Genomic DNA, 14,184 nt, shown 5'->3' on the forward strand with positions numbered 1-14,184 from the left:
TCTCCATCCAACGCCACAGAGCTGCCCACAAGCACCATCTCTCCTTGCCACCCACCCACTCAACAAAAAAGCCTTTCTTCTCACTATTCCGTCCACCCTACTCTAGTCAAACCCAGAACAGCGCCTGGTCCCTAAATTCAGCATCTCTGTAATTATTCATGTGATACACATGTGAACAAATGTCACCTGTTTTTTGTAACTGGACAAGGCTACCAGGTGGGCACCATCTCAAATATGAGAAAAATGTGGCCACAAAGTAATTTTGCCAAAGGTCACACAAGAAGCTGAAAACTCAGTTGTCAAATTAAAAAACCCATTCCTTTTAATAATGCTATCACACGAATAATTAAAAATAGGTTCCATGTCCATGTACTAACTGCTTTGGAGAAAGACAAGTGGCCAGTGATGCCCACTGTGTCCTCTGGAGGGAAGAGAGAAGTCCAGCTAGCCCTCAGGTCCTCCTTTCACACGAAATCCTGAGTCTTACACGGTCCATGCTTAACACTCAGGGCTGAATCTCGGCAGCAGACATGCCAATGAGTCAAGACCCGAGTCATCAGAGGTGACAAACAATACGTGCAAGTGAGTTCTCCTAAAGAGACGCCGACAGCAGTTTTGCAAGTGTTTTTATTGTGGATGAAGACAGACAATTTATATCACTTTTATTTGGAGGGTTATTTTTGCCTTGCAATGCTCCTGAGAAATTCAGGAGTGCATTGGCTTTAGCTCTATATAAAACATAACCAAATCTTATGGTACAGCTGAAAATTTTTCACACCTAGTTATTTTCCTATAAATTAAGACGTGTCAATTTTAAGTAATTAAATCATAATAAGTTAAGATGTAAAGACTGGCAAATCATCACAAATGTCAACGCTACAATGATCATCATTTTCCCAGAATATATAAAATAAATATTACCTAACTTAACTGATATTTACAGAATAGAAATTTTTGTTGATTTAAATGCTGTGATATATGAAAATCTCTTTAAAAAATCCAGTTCAAATGCGGCACTCTCTGTGGTTTTCACCTCATCGCCTGGGCCGGCCCCTCTTCCCGTAGCCGACGGGTAAGCATGTCCATGGTCTTGATTCCTTTGGAAGCTTCAAGGAACTGAAGGCTCTTCTTGGATGATACTCGAGGTTCAGCTGGCTCACTGCATGCCATCTTTTTGCCTATGTGCTTTGGTCTTTCCCCCTTTAAAAAACAAACAGGAACGCTAGGAAGTAAGACTCACTCACAGAAGCACATGCTGGCGATCCCGGCCAATCGACACCAGTGGATTTCGTTGTACTCGAAAACCGTTAGGAATGTTGTGAGGAACTGTGGTTTTCATGCAGAATCCAACCACAAATTCCACGAGGTGCTTGCAGCTACCCCAAGCAGCCATTCTGCAGTTACCATGCTAGAACCATAGCCGTGTCCCGTTGGAAGCACTGAATGCGCGTGCTTCTCCATCTCTGCTAAGAAGTTTCTTGAGCACATGGTTCATCTCTGACACAACTAGCTTCAGAAAAGCTGATCTGGTTTAGATCAATGACCACTTAGAATGCACACAGAGAGACATTAGGTACTACAGCTTTCAGACAAGGTCATCTACTTCAACAGCAGCCATGTGATGCCGTGATCTTTGATGCCTGGCTGTAGAATCCACCCCCCCCCCAACAGCTTTCAAACTTAGGTTACATAAAATGGTGGGGGAGGGCAGGTTGTTTTGGTCAGGGAACTTCAAATGTCATGAAAGTTATTTAAATATAAAGCACATTGCTTAAATGGCCACCATGTGCCTCTTTTTTAAAAGAAAACAGTTTCCATCTTCTCTTTTCTCCTTAGTGTAAAAACTAGTCTTTCAGCTGCTTTCTGCAGAACTTAAAGTTCCCTGGCTAGCACTAAGTGATCCAGGCTAATGTGGGAGAACAGCTTTCTAAAAAACATAAAAAACCTGTATCAGCAGACCCTCAACTGACAATGGCTTAACTCTGTTTCAGTGTTGAGGTTTGCCAAAATAATACACATCCAGCAGAAATTGTGCTTCTTATTACAATTTCTCTTTTCTCAATGCCGGGCAGCAGCGGGAGCTTGCCGCTCCTGGTCAGCGGTCCTGAGGGGAAGCAGCCGAGTTAAGCCAGGCCGACTGACAGCTCAAGACGTTTTTTATTATGATGTGGTCAGTGGGCTGTGAGCCCACTGTAAGCTGAGGGGCATCTGCAACACTGGCCAGACTGGCGGGGGCAGCCTAACATTTCTATTAATAACTGCTGGTAACCCTTTCCCACACGCGGCAGAGAAGCGAGGATAACTGAGTTAAGTTAAGGACTCAGGTGACATCAGGAAGCAGCATTATCTCAGTGGATCCTTCAGAAAAAGGTATTTGAAACATCAAAACACATCATTAAAACCACCAGTCTTCCGAACACCTTAGAAATACAGTTTACCACAGATGAGTTTACAAGCAGCCCAGCTCAGCTCTGACAGGTTCCAGGACTGCTGACACTTTTGAATTAGTCTCATTTCCACCCTTCCTTGCTATATAGGCTTTTCTGTCTTACAGGCTTATCTGAATTTACAAAATAAGCAAGAAATTACTTTTAAATGTGCAACGCCATCAACTAATACAAATATGGACATCCTGAAACAACAGAAGCGGAGTCCGGGTAACAGCTTGTAGGAAAGTACAGAAATACTTGCACTAAGTTCCAAACACCTGGGGCTAGTGTGCTGACGTGGCCACCATGATAAGCCTGGAGGCCTTGGCCCACACGATGAGGCTCACAGAGGCAGGACATGACAGTCCCAGGATATTGCTAACAGTGGTCTAAGGTTCACGTGGATCCAGCCCTCCAGTTTACTCTTACATGAGTTAGTTACACGCATTTGGGCATTTGTGCAAGGAAACCTGACGGTTTTCAATTGCTTGTTTTTGTGGATGTTGGTGTCTGTTTTGAGGAAGGGGCTCACTATGGTTGTTCTCTGGCGAGCCTAAAACTCACTGTGTAGACCAGGCTGGCCTCCAACTCTTAAGCAATCCTCTTGCTCTGCCTCCCAAGCACTGGGACTAACCCTGTGCCACCAGGCCCAGCTAGAAACCTGTAGTTTTAGGTGATACTTTAAAAAAGACTGTTCAGCTCTTGAAACTAAATACCATTTAGTTACTCACAGCATGTACTCCACAATAAAAAAGAAACAAACTACTGACCCATGAAACAACTTGGATGGATCTCAAGGGAATTATGCTAAGTGAAAAACACCCATTTCAAGAGGTTACATAACATATGATTTCATTTAAACAGCATTTACCAAATAACAAAATTTTAGAGGGTGACAGTTAGTGGTTGTCAGGGAGTAAGGGAGGCAGCAAGGGTTACAAAAAGGCAGCTCAGGGGATCCTTTTGATGAAAAGTTGGACCTTGACAGTGACGGTCACGTGAATCTACACACATGATAAAATTGCATAGAAGCAAATCCCTCCTGTGCCTCAGGGAAGCCGTAACCTTCCAGGAACAGCTTCGCTCTCTGTTCTCTCCCTACACGAGGCCCTCTACAGGTGATCAGTGAATGCGCAGAGTATTTGCTGTTCTAGTCAGAGATGTTTTCAGGAGGAGGGGGATAAAGATAATTAAAAGATGAACCACTTGTCCCTACAGTTAAATGAGCTTGAAAATCTGGGGAGATAAAAGCAGACACAGTTACTACTATTCCTGCCTGTCCTTTTTAGAGTTTTGTAAATTAAAAGTAAACCAAATGCTTCTATTTCAAAGTAGGTAAAGTACAGAAAATCATAAAGTGAAAAAGGCAGATTAGATAGCAGATCCTTGCTCTTTTGACACCTGCAGTTTCTAAAAGCATTAAGAATATTTTTATTAACAGAGAAATTACAACTATAGACAAATACATGACTCTTTCCAGAAGGCCACTTTGTGGTAAAGTTTACACATACAGTGTTCATGGTTTCCTTAAAGTGCTACACAGTCTCTGGCTCGAAAGCCAACTATTGCTTTAGAAGGTCTTTTAATACAACGCCAGCACTGTCGCCAGGCGACACTGGCAAAGGTGTAAACGTGGGTAGAACATCCGAGATGGGTTTCAAAAGAAGATGCCCAGGCCCGCCAGGCCCCGCCGGGCTAGTAAGCGGCACAGCCGCTGAGCGAGGGGCCAAGAATGGGTTGAGATCTGTTCTTCTTCCTGCCCTGGATTCTGCTACATCTAAAAAATAAGATACAGATTTAGTTTGTATCCTTCACAAAAAGATTTAATGAATAACTTTCTCCATACAAGAATACGAGAAAACCTATTTCAAACTCATTAACATAGTTGTTGGGACAGGGTCTCTAGTTCAGGCTGGCCATGAACCCCTGAGGATGGTCCTCCTGTCTCTTACTTTAAGAGCTGGAATTGCGACTGCGCTCAGTTTTAACAGACATTTGAGTAGCCAATTTATCAGTACTATCAAACAGTACTCGAGGCACAGGTTCAGGGCTATCCTTTCTTCAAAACAAGAACACCAACAGACCTTCAAATCCTAAGCATAAAATACTAATCCGTGAACCAACAAGATAAACACCCCTACTGCCCAGCCTCCAGCTCTGATGACCTGAGCTCAGCCCTAGAACCCATGTGGAAGGAGAGAACAATTCCCTCAAAAGTTGTTCTTTGACTACCAAAAGTGTGCATGGAACACACACTCACATACATATAGACATGTGTACACACAATAAACAAATAACATTTTAAGAATACTAATGTCTATCAGTATTAGTGTACTAAAACTTACGAAGGTCCATCCCTAGCCATTCAAAGCATCTTCTGATAAAAAGCAATGTCACATGGGCTTTACGTTTCCATATCTGGCTACCAACAAATTAAATCTGTATGCTGCTGAGCTCTGGATGCTGTAAGCAGGATCTATCTATCGAAAAGCAGATGGGCAAAAGTGTGAGAGCCACAGAGGTCCTTGTGCTCACAGACATGCAAAGGGAACCAGGATGCTACACACAGGCTCGTCCCTTCAGAAGAAGGAGGTCTATAACCTGCTTTCTGCCCAGGGGCTGGGAGTGGGCGTGCTTAATATCCTGGTGGCATGTGTGGTCAAGACCACACTGGATAATATCCCAGATCCTTACAGTGAGCGTGTCAATCCATAAAACCTATCTGTGTAGAAGGTGTCATGTAGTCAATCTACAGAATCCATTTGGAAGATGTCATATTACAAAGGGTTTTGATGTAGTCATGTCTTAAGCTTTCTTGTGCACCCAGGCCTGAGTCATTTGTCACCAAATAGTGCTGTGTTTGAACATGCCTAAAATAAACTACTCAGGGCCAGACTTGCCCCGAGATTGAACCAATACCTGCTACTTAGTCCTGTTGAACCGAACTACCTTCTTGCCTCACATTGACCTTTACTCTGTTGGCCATGGTGGTAAGAGAGACCCACACACAAAAGAGAAGAAACGAAGAAGAGAGAATGGCAGAAAAGGGGACAGAAGAGCATTTGTATGTACAACAATATTAATGAAAGGATTTTATCTTCAAATATTAGTTCTATAACTAAGAGCTACACTTAACTGTAATAGCTTTGAAATGATGGTATTGTATGTTATAGGGTAAATACTTTTCATACCCACCTGAAAGATGAAGGACTTGAGAAATTAAGCTTTCCCAGTGATTATAATAGCTATGAAAAATGCTAGTGTATCATATTATTGTAATTAATTGTAATTAAAATTAATTTACAAGAAAATTAAATACATACATAATGCAGTCACGTTTTAGGTATTCAAAGGATGGAGAACATTTTCACTGCATTTATTTCTCTATTAAACTGGGCAGTTAAAATTCATTTTCTTTAGAATAGGTATTTGACTTATGACCTATCTTAACAGCTAAAATTTTGCTTTATTACTGGGGACCACTAATAATGTCATTGGTGAAAGCTAAGGAAACCCTTAGAAGTCCCTTCTTAAGCGATGGGAAATTTAAAAACACAGGCCCCTAACACAGAGACAAACTCATTATCTGTGGCTGTCGCCAACCACTTCCGGATTCCCATGCTGGACATTCTGTGATCAACAACTTTCTGAGCTGGAAAACCTCCCGTGCTGCCTACTAAGCTCTACTTGCCATGAACACTACGCACACCGTGAACACAGGTGGACACTGAGCTCCGCACACCGTGAACACAGGTGGACACTGAGCTCTGCACACTGTGAACACAGGTGGACACTGAGCTCCATACACTGTGAACACAGGTGGACACTGAGCTCCATACACTGTGAACACAGGTGGACACTGAGCTCTGCACACTGTGAACACAGGTGGACACTGAGCTCCATACACTGTGAACACAGGTGGACACTGAGCTCCATACACTGTGAACATAGGTGGACACTGAGCTCCATACACTGTGAACACAGGTGGACACTGAGCTCTGCACACTGTGAACACAGGTGGACACTGAGCTCTGCACACTGTGAACACAGGTGGACACTGAGCTCTGCACACTGTGAACACAGGTGGACACTGAGCTCTGCACACTGTGAACACAGGTGGACACTGAGCTCTGCACACTGTGAACACAGGTGGACACTGAGCTCTGCACACTGTGAACACAGGTGGACACTGAGCTCTGCACACTGTGAACACAGGTGGACACTGAGCTCCATACACTGTGAACACAGGTGGACACTGAGCTCCATACACTGTGAACACAGGTGGACACTGAGCTCCATACACTGTGAACACAGGTGGACACTGAGCTCCATACACTGTGAACACAGGTGGACACTGAGCTCTGCACACTGTGAACACAGGTGGACACTGAGCTCTGCACACTGTGAACACAGGTGGACACTGAGCTCCATACACTGTGAACACAGGTGGACACTGAGCTCCATACACTGTGAACACAGGTGGACACTGAGCTCCATACACTGTGAACACAGGTGGACACTGAGCTCCATACACTGTGAACATAGGTGGACACTGAGCTCCATACACTGTGAACACAGGTGGACACTGAGCTCTGCACACTGTGAACACAGGTGGACACTGAGCTCCATACACTGTGAACACAGGTGGACACTGAGCTCTGCACACTGTGAACACAGGTGGACACTGAGCTCTGCACACTGTGAACACAGGTGGACACTGAGCTCCATACACTGTGAACACAGGTGGACACTGAGCTCTGCACACTGTGAACACAGGTGGACACTGAGCTCCATACACTGTGAACACAGGTGGACACTGAGCTCTGCACACTGTGAACACAGGTGGACACTGAGCTCCATACACTGTGAACACAGGTGGACACTGAGCTCCATACACTGTGAACACAGGTGGACACTGAGCTCTGCACACTGTGAACACAGGTGGACACTGAGCTCCATACACTGTGAACACAGGTGGACACTGAGCTCCATACACTGTGAACACAGGTGGACACTGAGCTCCATACACTGTGAACACAGGTGGACACTGAGCTCCATACACTGTGAACACAGGTGGACACTGAGCTCTGCACACTGTGAACACAGGTGGACACTGAGCTCCATACACTGTGAACACAGGTGGACACTGAGCTCTGCACACTGTGAACACAGGTGGACACTGAGCTCTGCACACTGTGAACACAGGTGGACACTGAGCTCTGCACACTGTGAACACAGGTGGACACTGAGCTCTGCACACCATGAACACAGGTGGACACTGAGCTCCATACACTGTGAACACAGGTGGACACTGAGCTCTGCACACTGTGAACACAGGTGGACACTGAGCTCCATACACTGTGAACACAGGTGGACACTGAGCTCCATACACTGTGAACACAGGTGGACACTGAGCTCCATACACTGTGAACACAGGTGGACACTGAGCTCCATACACTGTGAACACAGGTGGACACTGAGCTCCATACACTGTGAACACAGGTGGACACTGAGCTCCATACACTGTGAACACAGGTGGACACTGAGCTCTGTACACTGTGAACACAGGTGGACACTGAGCTCCATACACTGTGAACACAGGTGGACACTGAGCTCTGCACACCGTGAACACAGGTGGACACTGAGCTCCATACACTGTGAACACAGGTGGACACTGAGCTCTGCACACTGTGAACACAGGTGGACACTGAGCTCCATACACTGTGAACACAGGTGGACACTGAGCTCCATACACCGTGAACACAGGTGGACACTGAGCTCCATACACCGTGAACACAGGTGGACACTGAGCTCCATACGCCGTGAACACAGGTGGACACTGAGCTCCATACACTGTGAACACAGGTGGACACTGAGCTTGTGCCCTCTATGAGAACCCTGCCAACTCAGCCTCTGGCTGATACAAACATCAAGCTGAGCTCAGTAGATGGAGGAAAGGAAGATGGTAAGAAAGAAAGGAAAGAAGGAAGGAGGAGTGAGGGACGGATAAGGATAGGAAAAGCAGAGAAATGTGGTGATCTTGTGACAAAGAATGTGAGGATCTCTTTTATGTGGCTACAATCTACTGTAACATTAAAATAAAAAATGTCCTCAGCATAGTCTATACTCCTAGAGTAACAACTTTTCACTGGATTAAACAGCTAAACTTTTAATCTTAATGTCAAATACACTTTATTACTTCATCTTTATATAAAAGTTCATAAAAATAGAAACGTTTGTCTAAATAACTAAGAAAGTTTAAAAAAATTCTAAGATAAATTCTTTAATATTTTATTCAAATTTCACTATGGTGTGTAATAGGAACTAGGAAACATATGTTATTTTCCTTAAGTCTATACTAAAATTGTGAGTCTAAATTAAAACATGTAAATTATAGGGAAAAAGAATTTATTTATAGTCTAGTGGATAATTCAATTTCAGCTCAAGAAATTTTACTATATGCCAGTGTCATCAATATAAAATAAATAAGACTCTTACAACTCAGTGGGATCTAAAATATACACATGCAACCACCAATCATTTCCTTCCAGACAGCTCCTCCCACATGCAAGGGGACTCTGCCACATTCTTGGATGTTTAGGTCATTTAACTGAACCAATAGTCAAACTTTATTGAATAGAAGAAGTCCAAAGATGAAAGTTGCTTTCATACTATCAATTATGCTTCTAGCTTTGATTAGCGAGAAGCACCATAAGAGAGAAAGGAAAACAGGGAACAACACAAAGACGTAACTAGCTCAGCGCCATCTCCAGGAGAGAAAGTCACGGTGACGTGTACTGATAATTATAAACACACTACAGCATCTCTCATTATACTGTAGTGTCTATATAGACTGCAACAAATATATAAGATTTGGAGTGTGTGGAAATGACAAACGAAAAGGCTTCTCATGAAGACCCTGAGAATTATTTTGACATAAAAAATGGAAACATTTCAAACTATTTACATTAATTAAAACAAATACATACCAAGCTACTACAACATATAAGGCCTAAATTTGGTGACATTAGGATTATAGAAGCATTAAGCATCTTCCCCAGGGCCCTCCTTGTTGTTTGGTTTCTTTAGGACTATAGATTTTAGTATGTTTATCCTATATTGTATGGCTAATATCCACTTATAAGTGCATATATACCCTATGTGTCTTTCTGCTTCTGGGTTACCTCACTCAGGATGATCTTTTCTAGTTTCATCCATTTGTCTGCAAATTTCATGATTTCCTTGTTTTTAATTGCCATCATGTAAATGTATCACAATTTCTGTATCCATTCCTCGGTTGAGGGGCATCTGGGATGTTTCCAGATTCTGGCTATTATGAATGAAGCTGCTATAAACATAGTTGAGCAAATGTCCTTTTTGTATTGTTGAGCATCTTTCGGATATATGCCCAAAATGAATGAATTGCAAATAATAATAGTAATAATAAATTATATTCCAAACACAAAAAAATAGAAGCAGTACTATACATTTCGAAAACATGGAAAAGTAAATGTCACTAGCAAGCTAAATCATAAATTAAGCATTTGATTTTAACCACTGAAGGAAAAAAACACATGTCCAGTTTTACCTCTGAAGCTTTCAGATACGCCTGTGTCAACTTTCTTTCTTCCTGGAGAGTCTAGAGGCTTCAGGTCAGGGACTGACAGCTTTGGGGGTGGGACAGATGGATGTGATTCTGTTTCCAGAAATTTAACGAAGAGTTCTGAAAAGGACTAAGAGAAAATACTTTGGTTATATTACTAGGGCTGTATTAAGTGATGCAAAAGAAATCTGACACTATGGAAATGCATGTGCCATGCAGACACTTCATTCACGTTCGACAAGAGCAAAACTGGGCCTTACACTGTTAAACACAGACTGCTGGTGTGGTCTCAAAGGTGTATTGGGCACACTTTTTGAGCCTCCTCCAAGCCATCCAGTCATCCACCGAGTAACACCTCCTTGATCTTCAGCAAGCAACTAGAACAACATTTTAAAGTAGAAAAATATTATCAATACAAGAGCTACTCTTATGTGACTTCATGGCAAGGTAAATGATGCTTTGTTAATCAATCCTAATAAATGTTTCCTATTACTGACAGAAATTACAGAGAAAATAAAATGTCACCTCAAGCACAATCTGAAATAAATGTTCCCGGCATGGTTGTGTCTCACAAATTTCAAGCATCTAGTAAGACGACGAGTTAGTAACTTGTAAAATATTTAAACTAACATCATACAAACTGAACAAAAGAACCTCTTTAGAAACAACAACAACAACTGTATTAACCCTGGGTAAGATGATCAATTCTCACTCAGAAAGGCAAACAGAACAGACATCAGAAGAGGGAGAAAACAAGGGAATAGGACAGGAGCCTACCAGAGAGGGCCTTTGGAAGACTCTACCCAGCCAAGGTATCAAAGCAGATTCTGAGACTCATAGCCAAACTTTGGGCAGAGTGCAGGGAATCTTATGGAGGAAGGGGGAGATAGAAAGACCTGGAGGAAACAGAAGCTCCACAAGGAGAGCAACAGAACCAAAAAATCTGGACATAAGATCTTTCTGAGACTGATACTCTAACCAAGGACCATGCATGGAGATAACCTAAAACCCCTGCACAGATGTAGCCCATGGTAGCTCAGTCTCCAAGTAGGTTGCATAACAAGCGGAACAGGAGCAGAGCAGTCTTTGACATGAACTCAGTGGCTGGCTCTTTGATCACCTCCCCCTGATGAGGGAGCAGCCTTCACACTCCACAGAAGAAGACAATGCAGCCAGTCCTGATGAGACCTGATAAACTAGGGTCAGATGGAAGGGGAGGAGGACTTCCCCTACCAGTGGACTTGCAGAGGGCCATAGGAGGAGATGTAGGAGGAGATGTAGGAGGAGGGGTGGGTTTGGGAGGGAGTGAGGGAGGGGGATAAAGCTGGGATACAAAGTAAATAAAGTATAATTTATATAAAAATTTTTTAAAAGAAATTATTAAGAAAAACTGTATTAAACCCGTTATTTATACAGTAAAAAGAAGCTATTTTCCATGATGCCCCTCTATCATAAACATAATTATAAACATACTTAGAATTGAAGCCAGACATAGCTAAGTGATGGAGCGCTGACCCAATGTGTGGGAGACATGCCAGGTTCAACGCCCAGTGAGAGACAGAGAGAAAGAGAACGAGGGAGGGAGGAGAGGGACACGGGATGACAGAACTGCAAGGAAAGAGGGGGGGTGAGCAGAGGAAAGGGGGATCTAGAGCAGTTTTACTGTGTAGTTACCTGCTCCATTTCCTCTTTATTAACACCCAGGACGCTCCCCATTAGTCGAAGCACTTCATGACGCTTATTCTTAGGTGTGTGGAAATGACCAATGAAGAGGTTTCTCATGAGGACTCTAAGACAATCAAGGCAGGAACAATTCAGATAAACCTAACATGGCCAATCTACAAAAAGCGTATCTATACACTAAACATTTTCTTATACTTAAACAATGAGATGGTGAATTATAAAGACTGAATAATAAAATATTCTAAAGTGGCTTTTAAAATAAGTCTAATTAGGAATATTTCAGACAACCCAAAATGCATACTTAAAAAAAATCACCTATTAGTCACCCATTTCTTTAGACCTTAGCTAATTGAGAAGGTATCTCATAAGTAATTCTTAGTGCCTAACTAGGTGATTCTCACCTAAGAGACACGAAAATGTGGATAGATATTATGCGTCCCCAACCATATTTATTTAAAAATTTAAATAATATCTTAAGATTTAAAAATCTTAAAATAACTAGGTTTCAGACCTAAGACTTTTAAACATGTTAGATATGTCCACTTAAGGGTAGTAAAGAGGGGAAAAAATTAAAAATAAACCTTTTATTTTCTAAGTATTTCATATAGGAGTGATTTTTATTTATTTGTTTGTTTGTTTGTTTACAGACAGGGTTTCTCTGTGTAGCCTTGGCGGTCCTGGCTGGTTGTAGATCAGGCTGGTCTCAAACTCATAGAGATCCATCCACCTGTCTCTGCCTCTCTCAATCTCTGAGATTATTGCCGTGTCCCACCACACCCAGCTAGGAGTGATTTTTTTTCTTGCGTATGGTTTTGAGAAAAGAAATGAGTTGAGAAAACAGACTTTAAAAATAAAAGAAAGTAAGTTATTTTATTGACTGCTATGAAAACTACCTACGCCTCATTATATAAGAAAAGCAAAAGGTGTTTTAAAATGTAGTCCCATGTGAACTTCTACTGTAGCCAGGCTGTTCTATGAAAGCAATTCCTGTAAAACAGAGAGGAACCAAGAGACAAAGCTTACTTGTCCACTTTTCCTTCCGAGCTGTTCACTAAGTTCATCAATTTCTTCTGTGCGTCATCCAACATCTCTTGGTGGAGTTCATCTATTTTAAGAGAAAGTGGATAAAGACAGCATTAACTGACCAGCCTGGATGAACACACAGCAAGACTTACTTAGAAATGTGAATACGTGCCCTGTTCTACTGGAGAATGGACAATTGCTGTCACCTTTTCTTGGGGGCAGGCAACTTGAACCTCTATTACAGAAATTACCTAGAAGGCAGTATTCAGCATGGTTTGCTCCCAAAAAAATGATCAGTTTTTTATAGAAGTGCAAAATCACAACAGGTTTCCATTCTTAGGAACTTACAGGCAAAAAGCAAACTGTCACCACGGCTTTCTTGCATGATGTATTTCCAGATCAGCTCTCACTTAATGAGCGGAAATGGAAAGGACAACTTTAGATTTCCCTTGCTCTGTTTTCCTGGCTGGGCTCTGCTGCTGGTGAGCCAAAAGAGTATCTAAGAAACTAACACTGCAGCTTAGCTCAGCTGACAGGGCAAAGGACTCTGCGGAACGGAAACTGCAAAGCACAATTAAGTGCCTGGGCTCTAACATGCTAATCATGTTTTAAGAAAGCTGCTGGCTCACCTAAAAGATGTTTAGATAAGTTCTAAATCTCCACCTTAAAAAAAAAAAAAAAGTAAAACCTGTAAAAGCGTTGGAACCGAGGCATCTTTTAGAGGCAAAGTTTAAATTAAATCAAGAGACACCCTGTTCATAAGCTAATCCTGCCAAAGGATCAAGTCTCCTTGGCTACAGAACCTCTCAGTTCAACAGTCCACACCTTGTACTCAGAAGCAGACAGCCTGAGCTGAAACAAGTGCTTAGTGATTTTAAAGAGAACTAAAGAGGAGTCCTCCTCCGATAAGGGACGACACACCTAGCCTTCCCTGACTGGGAACAGTTGGTGAGGCCCCTTCCCAGGCACTTTTCCCATTCTGTGCATCATTTCTCTTTCCATTATCTTTTGAAGCATTATAGTTTTAAATTTTGATAAAGTTTAGTTTACTTATTATTGGTTTTGCCCAGTACTGTGAGATTTACTCCTACATCTTCTAAGAGTTTTATGGTTTTGAGTAGAACATTTAGGACCATGATCCTTACTGCGCTCATCTTTATGCATGGTCTGAGACAGGTGTCCAACCTGCTATCCGCCTGATTCTCTTCAAGGGAAAACAGCGGCTGCAGCATTACATGGTTCTGGTGCTGTTCTTTTGGCACGGTTTTGTAAAGTCACTGACCGTCAATGTCTGGTGCATTTTCCGATGCTTGTTGCCCACAGATTTTGCATGGCTTTCTCCCACTGAAGATCTTGTTTCTCAGGACTGGCTACTACACTTCTCACATCCACTCTTCATTATGAAGTTCCTAACTTACCTGCTTGCGTGACTTTCCCCCAGACACA

General features: G+C 42.4%; 1 protein-coding gene across 2 annotated transcripts in view; it reads right to left on the bottom strand.

Moving 5' to 3' along the window:
- Positions 1 to 609: 609 nt before the first annotated feature.
- The window catches only part of Trip11 (thyroid hormone receptor interactor 11), a 73,543-nt gene continuing 59,968 nt past the window's right edge, over positions 610 to 14,184 (bottom strand). For both annotated transcript variants that reach the window (XM_021650189.2, XM_021650188.2), the window contains exons 17-21: positions 12,739 to 12,820; positions 11,707 to 11,821; positions 10,293 to 10,409; positions 10,018 to 10,162; positions 610 to 4,206 (exon numbers count right to left, since the gene is read on the bottom strand). In XM_021650189.2, coding sequence (XP_021505864.1) covers positions 3,992 to 4,206; positions 10,018 to 10,162; positions 10,293 to 10,409; positions 11,707 to 11,821; positions 12,739 to 12,820 — 674 coding nt within the window. In that variant the 3' untranslated portion in view covers positions 610 to 3,991. The remainder of the gene's footprint in view (positions 4,207 to 10,017; positions 10,163 to 10,292; positions 10,410 to 11,706; positions 11,822 to 12,738; positions 12,821 to 14,184) is intronic.

This window comes from Meriones unguiculatus, chromosome 7 (genome assembly GCF_030254825.1).
Source record: "Meriones unguiculatus strain TT.TT164.6M chromosome 7, Bangor_MerUng_6.1, whole genome shotgun sequence".
In the NCBI taxonomy this organism is placed as follows: Eukaryota; Metazoa; Chordata; class Mammalia; order Rodentia; family Muridae; genus Meriones; species Meriones unguiculatus.